The 13,370-nt window shown below is 41.4% G+C and overlaps 1 protein-coding gene across 2 annotated transcripts in view; it reads left to right on the top strand.

Annotated features, from left to right (window-relative positions):
- The first annotated feature begins 981 nt into the window (after nucleotides 1–981).
- The window catches only part of LOC126986835 (nucleolar protein 6-like), a 46,365-nt gene continuing 33,976 nt past the window's right edge, over nucleotides 982–13,370 (top strand). Inside the window, exons 1-10 of one of the 2 annotated variants that reach the window (XM_050843222.1) lie at nucleotides 982–1,132; nucleotides 5,538–5,687; nucleotides 5,938–6,069; nucleotides 6,232–6,348; nucleotides 7,428–7,610; nucleotides 8,671–8,829; nucleotides 10,304–10,445; nucleotides 10,805–10,968; nucleotides 11,297–11,417; nucleotides 12,206–12,363. In XM_050843222.1, coding sequence (XP_050699179.1) covers nucleotides 1,106–1,132; nucleotides 5,538–5,687; nucleotides 5,938–6,069; nucleotides 6,232–6,348; nucleotides 7,428–7,610; nucleotides 8,671–8,829; nucleotides 10,304–10,445; nucleotides 10,805–10,968; nucleotides 11,297–11,417; nucleotides 12,206–12,363 — 1,353 coding nt within the window. In that variant the 5' untranslated portion in view covers nucleotides 982–1,105. Of the gene's footprint in view, nucleotides 1,133–5,537; nucleotides 5,688–5,937; nucleotides 6,070–6,231; nucleotides 6,349–7,427; nucleotides 7,611–8,670; nucleotides 8,830–10,303; nucleotides 10,452–10,804; nucleotides 10,969–11,296; nucleotides 11,418–12,205; nucleotides 12,364–13,370 lie in introns of both variants that reach the window. The other variant, XM_050843221.1, reaches the window with a different exon arrangement.

Raw genomic sequence — 13,370 nt, 5'->3', positions numbered from 1 at the left:
CGGGGGGCACGGGTGCATCATGCACCCGTAGCCGGAGCCGAGCGAGCAACTCAACAGTCTATAAGGTGGCTCAAAGGCTTCCGTTGCTCGCTCGACGAGTGCTGGCGTTCCACTCGAGAGAGAGAGAGAGAGAGAGAGAGAGAGAGAGAGAGATTCACGTATTTGTAACTCGTTTCTGGATCCCACCCTTGGTAAGGTAAAGTTGGTGACATGCTATAGATGCACGTGGCCTCGGTGTTCATTTCCGTAGCATTGGCCCTGAGTCTCTGATAGGTAAGAACGACCCACCACCCCGCGACGCAGGACCGGTGTAACATCTGGATCACCAGTGTACCTTCCCAGCCGCCCACTTTTTGACCAGCGATAGAGAGGATGAACAGCTTGGTGGAATACAACCAGACTATCTTGGCCGGGACTCGAACCGGTGCTAACTACTACACCACGGAGGCACATAAAGAGATAATTATGGACCACTTAAAAGGGTGCCGATGGAATATGTGAAACAGTTATTGGAGAGAGAGAGAGAGAGAGAGAGAGAGAGAGAGAGAGAGAGAGAGAGAGAGAGAGAGAGAGAGAGAGAGACGCCCTATGATCCAGAAAAAAAAATATTATAGGTGGTCTGTTCGAAGGGGGAGCAGAGCTAGTTTGAACGTGAGCAGTAACTCACGTTCAGTCTGAGGAGGGTGATGAGCAGTGACCGTACATAGTATATATTCCTTCATCTCGGCTGAGGTAGAGGGGCGCCGAGGGGAAGGCCGCTGCTATTACACTGGGCAAATTTTCCGTGGATCTTCAGTTAAACCTCGATTTCTCATTTGTTTCTTGTTATTGCTGCTGCTGATGATGGTGAGTAATACCGTCGTCCTTTCGTTAAAATCATCGTACCTTTGGAGGAGCGTGGACGCGTCAGAAAACCACAGAAATATGAGAACCACGCCTGCGGAAATTGTGGTTTGACTGAAGATCCACGGAAAATTTGCCCAGTGTAATCTCAGCTGACAAGACGACGAAGGGAACCCGCGCCCCAGACTCAGCCCCGCGGCGCCCACGTGGGGAGGTAAACAAACCCTCGCCAGGCAGGAGGTGGTCCGTACGCTGGTTTGCCATGAAGAGTAAGGCGAAAATTGACGAGGTAAGTATATTGTGACGAGGATTATTGAGGAGAGGGTAGCCTGTTATTTTCGAGACCTTGTTAGAGAGGTTAAGTTAGGTTATTAAACTTGTTCGGCATACCGTCCAAGTGAATCAAGAATGAGTTCGGGGGGCAGCATGAGCCAAGCATAAATGGCGCCACTATAAAAATTGCCGGCGCCATGACGGGCTTGGGCCGACTACCAGGCCCCTGAAGAAAGCCTACCGGCGCTACAGGCGAAGGCGTAAAAAAAAATATAAAAAAAACGGCTGGGCTGCTGGACACACGCAGGGCGGGGCACGCGCTGCTGGAACACGGGAAAGCGGCGGTGCACCTCACGCATTGAAATCCGAAAAAAATATATCATGATGAAAAGCACCAGATTTTGCCCGGAGATAAACTGTCAGTGTCTCGAAATTACTGGGTAAGCCTCTTCAACAATCCCGATGGGTTATACTAACGTGCCCGTATCTTTCACAATTGATATAATGAGGAACTCTGTAGCATCAAGCCATGAACTGTGTATATCCTGCTGAGGTGAAGGCTCAAATGGGAGCATTCACTACAACTGCGTGTGGTAGCAGTGCTTATCTAAGTCCTGTTGGCACACAACACCTTCTCCTCTTGAACCCCAAACACTCAACACCTCTCACCTCTCATAACCTGGCTCCATTCTTCACACCTAGTCCCATAAACACCCACAGACAGGTGCGTTCCCTCCGTACGCCAGACTTGACCCATCACTCACCTCTCACCACAGTTACTAATACACCCAGGTCTGCCCTATCACCCTCCCCTGATTCTACTCTTTCACTTTCCCCAGTCCCTATTTCCTTTTCTTCCCCTTGTTCATCACCTCCTGTTTCACCTCCCTCCTCTACTTCTTCACCCCCTCCCGTTTCTTCTGTATCTTCACCTTCCTCACCTCTCCCTTCACTTCCTCTAGCACCACATCATAACCACACTTCCCTCCGTTTATTTACAATAAACTTTTGTAGCATAAAAAATAAAATAGCCCAATTGCACCACTTAATTACTATACACAATCCTGACATAATAGTAGGGACAGAGACTTGGTTGACCCCAGATGTTGACAGTAGTGAGATTTTCCCTCCCCCTTTAGCATGACAGTATTCCGTAAAGACCACCCGACAGACCTCGGCAAAGGTGGCAGTGTTATCATCGCCACCAAGCCAGGTCTTTGTGTTAAGCATAGGCCTGACCTTGACACAGACTGCAAAATCACCTGGGTCCAGTTACAAACCTTCAACTGTAAATCTCTTCTTATTGCTGCTTTTTACAGACTGCCTTCTACTGATACAGACTATTTACACAACCTTCAAATTTCTCTTTCGCACATACAGGCAGACAAACACATCTGGATCACAGGTGATTTCAACCTCCCTGACATTGACTGGACTGCAATTTCCCCATTTGACCCTCCCGATGCTGATGCCCCCAACCCCATTATTCCCCACACAAACAGACGCCAACTACACGACACATTCATTGACATCATAAATACATTTTCACTCTCACAAACAGTACTCCAGCCAACACGAACACATACTGTAACACGCCCCGCTGGCCACGGTGGCCCTTTGACCACAGCACACACACTCAACCTTTTTCTCACCAACAACATTCTTAACATAACAAACACTCAGGTTGTTCCAGGACTTTGTGACCATGACATACTCATCGTTGACGCTGACCTCTGACCGATTAGACATAAACAGAGACCCAGACAGATTTTCCTTTTTTCAAGGGCTAACTTCGACATGATCAAACAAGACCTAACTGCCTTCAGCACTGACTTTTTTGCGACCGACCCACACACAAGACTTCCTTCCACCAACTGGAACAACCTGAAACACACCATACACACCTCAATGAACAGACACATACCACAAAAAACACTTTCTAGTAGGTACACACTCCCCTGGTTTTCCAGGGATCTACGCAGACAACATCGCAAGAAACAGAGACTCTACAGACACATGCAGGCATACAACACAACAGATAATTGGACAGCCTACAAAAAACAATAAAAGACATTTGCCAAAAACATAAAAGTAGCGGAACGCAAACACATAGCAACTTATCTCACAGACAACGTAAGAAATAACAAAAGAAACTTTTTCAAATTCTTTAAGACGCGCAAACATGACACTAACACGATTACATCACTTAAAGACAACACTAACACATTAGTAACCAGCCCATAACACAAAGCACAAATACTCAACACACAGTTCCAATCGGTGTACACACAAGAACACAACCTGACACCAAACATGCCACACAACCCCTTCCCCCCATAGCCCCCCTTGACATCACGACTAACGGAATACAGAAATTACTAGAAGGACTCGACACAACCAAATCCACTGGCCCCAGCAACATTCCCGCCTTCATCCTTAAATCCTTTGCCCCCATCCTTCAGGCCATATTCACCCAATCACTATCATCCACCTCATTACCCTCTGACTGGCTTTTGGCAAATATTAATCCTTTATTTAAGACAGGTGACAGGACTGACCCAGCCAATTATCACCCCATCTCACTAACATCAATTCCATGTAAAATTTTCAAACACATAATGAATCACCTTGACACAAACAACATCCTTACTGACTCGCAACACGGCTTTCGACCTAAACGCTCATGTGAATTGCAACTCATTACTACATATCACGACATTACAAGGCTACTTGACCGACGTGACATTAAACAAGTTGACACTATTGTTTTAGATTTTGCCAAAGCCTTCGACAAAGTTCCGCACAAAAGACTGACATTAAAATTGAAATACTACAGTATTTCAGGACCTATTCTTCACTGGATCACTGCATTTCTAACCAACCGGACTCAACGTGTTCTTGACAGATCTTCATCTGACACTGTCCCTGTTTCTTCAGGTGTCCCACAAGGCACCATTCTAGGTCCCCTTCTTTTCCTCCTGTACATTAACGATCTTCCACTGTCAACGCCTAACTCTTCCACTAGACTATTTGCCGACGATAGTTTACTGTTTAGAGCAGTAAAGACTAGTGACGACCGCAGACTACTACAAAACGACTTGGACGCCCTTGAGCGGTGGGAACGCACCTGGCAGACGCACTTCCGACCAGACAAATGCAAACTACTAAGATTCACCAGAGCGCACAACCTCATCCATCACACTTACACTCTCCACAATTCAGATTTAGAATCAGTTCACACACACAAGTACCTTGGTATCCATCTCTCAACTAACTTGAAATTCAACACTCATATAGACCATATCAGTGCCACAGCCAACAGAACGCTGGGGTTCCTGAGGAGGAATTAACATAACTGCACACCTGACATTAAACACATAGCTTATGACACACTTGTGAGACTAACACTGGAATACTGCTCCACGGTGTGGGATCCTTACACACACAGAAACATTGATAGGTTAGAACAAATCAACACCAAGGCAGCTAGGTTCATTACAAACAATTACACTCGAACGCCTGGCATCACAACACGGATCAAACAACAGATAAACATGGAACCTCTTCACATACGCAGACAAGCACACAGACTTACACATATGTACAAGATCACAAACACTCATATTGACATTGACCCACAAACATACCTACACAACGCAAACAGTCAACATACTTGTAACACACACATCCATAAATACCAAACATATCACACTAACACTGACGCATGCAAGCACTCATACTTTCCACGCACCATACGTGACTGGAACAGCCTCCCTCAACAGATTTTAGACTGCGATACAATAGACTCATTCAGAAAACAAATACACAATCACTTGTCACCACAACACACCAACACTTAACTGTTACACTTGATTCACTTCCCTCCCCTGCACACCCAGCTCCCCCGTCCCCCCAACAGCCAACAAATATGCGTGTTATGCACCTGTACGGGTACCCTGCGCATCATATATCCAGATCCAGATCCAGATCCAGTTGGCCCTTTGAGCCTATGGTGGGAGAAGACCCATTAACCTGACACATGGCCAGTGTAACATCTGGGTTACAAAAGTTTACTTTCCCCAGATTTCTCCTAGTACCCATTTATCAACCATCCAGAAAAGGATTGACAGCTGGATGGGCTGCTTCCCTCTCAATAATTATCATCTTTTATGTTATTTACTTGGTTTAGTGTGTACATCTTTTTCTATGGAAAATTTGCTCTGTTTTCTTGTTAACTTTTATATCAACTTACATAACATTCAGTAGCAAATTTCATTGAAATCTGAAGTTACACAAATTAACAGTCACCATCTTTTACAGATTACTGAACTATACTTGTCGCATGGTTATAATCAGTAGTTTTTTTCATGTGGTTTTCATAACTTGAGTACTGCCTGAATAATGGAAACTTGCATCAACAGATCATGGAGGAAGATGAAAGTGAAGATTTTGGCTTTGTTGATGATGATGAGGAGGAGGAGGAGGAGGAGACTGAGGATGAGCTGGATGACAACACCACTGAGGTACAGGATGAACACAATGAAAACAACAAGAGAACTCAGCGAGAACAGGTAAAAGATTTTTTCCAGTGATGTCAAAAAAGTCTGAATCTTATCACTCAAGTATGACAAAATGGTGTGAGTGAGTATAAGTCAGTGCAGACACATGCAACAACCTTTATTTTGTGTACCAATCATTACCCTAACCCTAAATGCTCCAGACACGTGTATATAATTGTGTCTGCAAAAAAAGTCATGTGTATTTGTCTGAGAATTTTTGCATTTTCAGCTAACCATGCATTATGTTTGTGCTTTATTTCAGGGTGGCAAACACAGCAAATTGGGAAAAGTTAAGGAGGGTCACAGTAATTTGTATAAACCACCAACTATGGATGAGCTAAACATGCTCAGAGAAACTCAGATGCTGTACCATTCCAATCTCTTTCGCATGCAGGTATGAAAATTCTCCTTGTCATGTCTATAGCTTCTCATATTGATTAGACTGCTTAAGTTTCTATTTTATTATACTGCATAACATTGTAATATTTTTTATAGAAATCTGTCAAAAGAAGTAATGTGGTGCATTATTCTAAAATTATAAGCTATTACTAACCAGATGGAAGAAGTGTTGAGTGAAGTTAGCCTGAAGGAGAAGCGCCATCAGCAGTTTTCCCAGTGGCTGACCAAACTTTCATCGCACCTCACCTCCCTGCCTGAGTCTTCCTCCCTTGAGGTGAGAGGCACATCTCTATTATAGTCTGACCAGCCTAAAGTGGCAGCCGTAATGTAGCAGCCCCCACCCCCACCCCCATTTAATGCCTATGGCGCCAGTATGCTTTCTTGGTTGGACCTGATGGTCGGCCCCAGCCTATTGTGGCATAGGCAAGTGCTTATAGGGGCATCATCTTGCTTGGCTCATGCCCCCCAGAGCCCATCAATGACCCTCTCTTCTAGAGAGAGAATCTAGAGTCCGGGTTGATGGGTAGTCTTCTGAACAGCATATGAGTAGTCTTAGGGCACTCGGCGGTGACTGAAAAATCCCAGTTTGTATCACCAGGCGGGGTGCTAACCACTCAGCCAACCCCTCCCAAACCCCTCCCTTCACCCTTCTGCCATGTTTCCAATTCACCTGTATCACACACTCCTCAACACCCTTCTCTCATACAAAAAAGCTATTTTTTTTTATGAATAATTCACGTTTTGTCGGTGAGCACAAAGAACTTTACATAACTAGCCACTCCCAGTGACCCAGCCTTAACACTTTCTTGACTTGACTTGCATGACTCTCCATTAGAACTACTTTAGGCTCCTGTCATTCCATAAGTATGAAATACAGTACAGCCCCCATACTTATCAAAATTATGGCATATTGCAGACAGTGTATAGCAGATGGCAGACTAACCACAAAATATGGCAGAAATGCCATAATTATGGCTGACCATACCTCTCATGTGTAGAGTTGGAAAAAAGGTCAGTTGAGCCAATAACTCCACACAGACAAGGTTGCCAAGTATTGTACAAATTTCTATGTACTCACTATCAAGATGCAATTCATTCATAAAAAAACATATAGCTTTTTTGAACAAGTGAGAGGAAGCGAGAGAGAAGGGTGTATAGCAATGCACAATACGGTGGTTAATTGACTGGAACCATGGCAGAAGGGTGGAGGGGCTGCTACGTCAGAGCTGCCACTTTAGACTGGTCAAGATTATTTGATTGTTGTATGCTTTTGGTTTTGGAAATTTAGAATTTTGCCTTATATTTGATTTCCCATTCATAAAAGGATTGTAAGTATTTTATCATTTTGAACAGTTGAGTGACAAGAAGAAGATGGTCAGGAAAGGCATTCATGATCCAATGTTGAAGACGATGCCCAAGGTCACGGGAAGTTTCATATTTGCTCCACCAGAAAAAGTAGAAGTCGTTGGTTCCTTCGCCTCAAGCACAATCACAACTTTGAATCCCACAATTGACGTTATGATGATTCTTCCAAAGGTATGTATTTCCATCATACATTTATTTAGATACGGTATATATGATATTAAGAAAAACATTCTTCTCATCACTACCATTCCAGTTCCATTTCTTCCATTATGTGGCAGAAAGAAGGATTTAGTTGAGGATGATTCCCAGACAGATAACTTACCTGCATTAGGCTATTAAAAAAAATTCACCTGTCAAGCTCCCCATAATTACATTTTCAGAAATTTCTGTTTGAGCATTGAAAATTTTGTCATTTTTAGAATTTGTCTTGACAAAGTAGCAGCTGCCGGAGAGCAGTTTATTCTTGCATTATATAAGGTTGCCTTATGGTACAGCCATTTGTGTTTCCTACCCACTTTTGGCCCATTTAGTTCAGATATTTGTGTGTGTATATATATATATATATATATATATATATATATATATATATATATATATATATATATATATATATATATATATATATATATATATATATATATATATATATATATATATATATATATGTATATATATATATATATATATATATATATATATATATATATTTTTTTTTTTTTTTTTTTTTACATCAAAGGTAACAGCTGTGATTACTTTGTGTTGGTTTCAATATCACTCAAAATATAAAAAAATATATTTATCCACACATATTAGGTTATGGTGGCCTTAAAATCTAACAATTTTTTTCTACAAAGTTAAATTCTCTGTTTGCAAATTTGGATTTTGTAACACCATTTGGAACGTAACTTGCAAACAGTGAGGTGTGGCAGTACTCCAGAAGTGCTTTCCACAGTCCTCTGATTTATTTGGTGTCTAGAGTTTGATACTTTTTGGTTCCAAATAAGCCATGGCTGCCCCCCCCTCCCTCCTTCCTGCCTCACAAATTACACCCACTATAAGGAGTGGGGATTTTTTTTTTCTTCTAGGGATATAAAACTATACAAATCACCTTCCTGAGCTGAGGCCTGCCAACCACATATCCTTTTTAGATGAGCATCCTCGGTGAATCAGGCAGTTTTCTCAGTGGCATCCAAAACACATACTTGTAAGATGTTCCTTTTCTTTCAAACAGAAGTGTATCAATGCATCTGACTGGCGAAATGGAAGGTGGCTGACAAAACGTGTGAAATATTTATCATGGATTGCTGAGAACTTAGTAAATAAAACTGACATTGTCCAGAAACAAAGTTGGACTACACATTTAGGAGCATCCTGCAGACCTGTGTTACAGGTAAGGATAATTATGCTCATCTAATACAAACTACTTCCATGCAGATACAAGAGCCTTTCCTGCCCCTGAAGTAGTGTGCAGCCATTGCTCTGAGGGAGTCTAGGCGCTCTGAGGGAGTCTAGGCACTCAGAGCCTCTAAACAGAGAAGAGCCAAAGGCCATTTGCCTCATCAACTTCTCTGACTTTTCAACCACTTCATGCCTACATCAATACTGCTTCCCTTTCTCAGTCTGCTATTTTCTACTATCTGCTCTTTTGAACTTGCTAATGCCATGTCTCCCCTGTCCTTCAGCCTCCCTGCACAAAACTTTTCCTCAAGTCCATTCCCATAGTCCAGCTCCCTATTGCAGAAGTAAACCAGTATCTTCATTATTTTATCCATTTCAGTAATAAAACTCAAGGAGCCTGCCTTCACCTGCATTTCATCCTTCTTATGGTGTCCTCTCAATCAAGACACCATAATTTAACTGTCTCATATTGCAAGCACCTTGCATCCTTTCCCCTCCTCTGCTTTATGGTTTCTATTTTTGCTTTGATTACTCATGATAAAGATCACAGGTACATCCAGGAAACAATGATGATGATGATCCTAAATTGTACAACCAGGAATCAAACCTGGGCCTTCAGAATTAAGTCAGGGTAGCCTACCAACTGAGCCATTGATGATCTAGAAGGTAATTATGTCAGCGGGGCACCTCTGCATTACTTAACCTGACACCTTGGCTTCCACTGTGGCATGAGGGGTCACATTTCCTTCATACCCACAGTGGGGGCTGGGGTGTCAGGTTGTGTCACAGAAATAGCCCCTGGCACAGTGACCTTTTGGCTCAGTTGCTAGGCTGCCCTGATTTAATTCTGAAGGCTCAGGTTAGATTCCCAGCACTCAGTGATGTACATTTTAAAAATTTTCACTGCATTAACCCCTTCCCTCCGGCAACGCCGACATCACCGTATGGAAAGGGCTAGTCCTCTTCTAAACCTCTTAATCCTCTTCCATTTCCTATTAATCCTATTCTAAACTTCTTAAGAGGAAATGGAAGAGGATTAAGAGGAATTTAGAGTAGGATTGAGAGGTTTAGAAGAGGATTCCATTTCCTCAAACCTTTCGATACTGTGACGCCGACGTCTGCATCACGGATGGAAAGGGTTAATGCAATTTTCCCTGATGATGATGATGATGATGATATTTTCATCTATATGACAAATTAGTTTAAAGTGGCCCAGTCTCCAAGTTCATCCCCTTGCATTCATAAATCTACACCCCTTTTAGTATCTCCTTACAATAGATATGTCATGAAATCCAGATTTTTTTTTTTTTTTTTTTTTTTTTTTCTCTCTCCAATAAAAGTAAACTAAAACAATTTAAAATTATGAGGCATAAACATTGTAATATGAATATAGCCAACTTCAGCACCTCCCTTCATCCTCCTTTTTCTGAATTGTTATCCTTATGTGTTTCTTCATTATCATGCAGGTGACACCTTCAGGAGAGCTTGGAAAGAAGTGGAAAGTAAACTTATACCCCGTGCCAGACCAAGAAAACTTGAAAATATCGCGATTCTCACCTGAACGGAGCAACCTTCAGCCAAAGTGGTTCTTCCCTGGAGATGTTGAAAGTAATAGTTAGTGGAATGGTTTTGTAATAGCATTGACTCCTGATGTTAGAGTTAACTGTAAACCCTTGACCTGAATTGCACAAGTTTATGCAAAGTACTTTAAAAGCTTGACTGTTTATCACCCAGTAATCAAGAATGAATACCAATCATAAATAAAAAGATCAAGGAAACATTGCAAAACCTAATTGAGTTTTGAACACAAGTTTGGACATGCTCTTTACCACTGTTTAGCTCCCAGTAGACTGCCAGGCTGATTCTGCAGTGCCACCTCCCTCCCTCAGTCATGCTTTTTGCAAGAGTGGATGTCATGGCTGCCATAACTTTAACATTGATGCTTCTTCTTATTGTCTTTTCCCCAGTTGATGAGCAACCTTCCACACCTTATTACAACTGGGCCTGTGCTGTTGATGTAGTAATGCAGCAGCACCAGCAGCTGGTTATGGACCATTTAGGAGGCAAAACCAACCTTACCCAAGGGATAAAGCTAATTAAGGTTTGGTTGGCCCAGCGAGACCTAGACAAGGTAAGGCGCCTGTGCTACTTCTGAGTTTCACATGCTTTCATTTTGATGGATGTCACTTATGCTCACATGTGTTGATTATGTTTATCCAATGGTGGCTCTCCCTGCCACTCAGCTATTAAAAAAGATGATGGTTCAAATGTTGATACATCTTAGAAGACATTATATAACCATGTGTTTTCAAATTAGCTACAGAAATGTGTGCCTAGACATGCTAGACTTATATGAATGATGGGACACATATTGCTTGAAGTATCGATGTCTTTATGTCCATTATGTGTAACTTTATTTGTTGTTATTTTTTTCTATATATATTTATTTCATTTTACAGGGAATGGGCAGCTTTTCTGGTCACATGGTCACCATGTTTGTGATTCATCTTTTACAGTCACATAAAATCAGTTCACAGATGTCTCCATATCAAGTGTTTCGCAATGCAGTGCTCAACATCAGTAAGTTGTCAAATGGTCACAGCCTTTTTTTACTTCCTACCTAGATGCTGTAAATGTGCCCTCACCTCACTGCATTAGATCCAAATGTTTAGAATGATGATTGTATTATCAACATACATTTAATTTTAGATTTTCCATGTAGGTCCATTCTTTCCTCACTATTTATCTCTCAAACAACATTAGTTTTTGTCATCATGACTTCTCTCCAAGTGGCTGCTGAATAGCTGGGATGGCACTACACAGCCCTCCCTCAGTCTAAATGAGGAGGCAATCACAAAGATAATTATGGGTCAAGCCAGCCCATGGTGCTCACTTTGTCCTCCACATACTGCATGCACATTCACTTCCCTAATTTTTTCTTGTTAATTATTAACAAAATTGTAACCATTCTTAAAGTCTGTGAATAGTTTTATCTCCCACACTCATCAGCATGTTTTGTGATGACAAAATTGTAGCCTACACAGCTCACACCCCATTGAAAAAATCATTTCATTACAAATTATAGAATTATTTACCACTTTTCTTTCTCCTGTGGCCCTCTTGCCTACTTATTCTTTCCTTTAGTTTCCACACGTAAAGCAGGGACAGAAAAGATTGAGCAGGCATGCAATAGTATCCATTCAGCATTTTTCATAACATCTCACATGCACCATAAACAGGTGAACTGGCTAACCTGTTATATCACAGATTCTTCATTAACATTAGGTTGACACTACAATATTGTTAGTTCAAGAAAGAAATATGCCATTTTTTTCACATGCACTAGTAAATATGCGATCACTTTACAGGCTCTACTGACTGGATTGTGAAAGGAATTAGCATGTGCCCTACACAAGACGAAAAGCCATCATTGGAAACCCTTCACCAATTATATGAGGTGGTGTTTGTTGACCCATCTGGCTTCATCAACTTGACAGCCATGATGGTTGCTGCAGATTACCAGAGGGTAAAGTGAAATTGTCCTTTTGTTTTTTAGGGATGTGAGTATACATCATCATCATCATCATCATCCATTGTCCCAAATCTATGAAACTATGTTTAGGTTGATGGTAGATGAGATAGTAGATGCAGGCCTACCTCAGCATCCTGCAGCATAGAGGCTGCATAGTAGTTGCCCCAGATAGCATCTAGTGAAATACAAAAATGTGTGTTGTCAGTCCCCTCGCTAATTATTAAATTGACTATTAAATGTAAATGGATTTTGCATGTAGTTGACAAATTCCCAGTCATGATAACACTTTTTTATTTATTTATTTATTTATTTAATATTTTTTATCAAGAGTGACATCAAGATTCCAATTAGATTTAATGACATGTGCAGTGTTCTTTGTACCTTTGTAGCATCTGTGACAAACTCAGTGATTGAGATTGTCAAAGTTTTTATATTTAACAATTCAAAAATTTACATCAATTACCTTATCCATCGCACGCTGGTAAATGTTTGTCTAACATGAATAATCTGTTTGAGACACTGAGTATTCACTTCATGGTTGAGTATAATGCTTTGTCATAGAAAGATACTACTCTTCATCAAAAAAAATGTTTAGTGAGTGCTAGAGCAAATTTATAGAAGTATCACAACATAGGCATTTCAGTGAATGTAATAATTACTCCATGACAAAAAATATCATATTGTGCTAAAAAATAAGTAATCAATGTTTTTATAGCTGAGAAACATCACCTCAATGCTATGGAGATCTGTGGTGTGCTGTGTCGGTCAGGACAAATGGCTAACTCTGTGGCATACATCATTTGGCCATCTCAGTTCCATGATGTGTTTATAAACTAGCAGAACCCTCACCTTAACGTGTCAGGTAGTAACCTCTTGCTTCCAAAATAGTAACCAAATATTCTTTGACAAAAAAGAGCGCCAGAAATGGATGTGTAAATGTGTGGCCTGATATGTGGAAAAAGACCCAAAAGACATTAAGTCATGGGGATCCCTTGGCTCCA

Source organism: Eriocheir sinensis, chromosome 63, assembly GCF_024679095.1.
Source record: "Eriocheir sinensis breed Jianghai 21 chromosome 63, ASM2467909v1, whole genome shotgun sequence".
In the NCBI taxonomy this organism is placed as follows: domain Eukaryota; kingdom Metazoa; phylum Arthropoda; class Malacostraca; order Decapoda; family Varunidae; genus Eriocheir; species Eriocheir sinensis.
The sequence above is the reverse complement of the archived record's forward strand: the minus strand, read 5'-3'. Positions and strand labels throughout refer to the sequence as shown.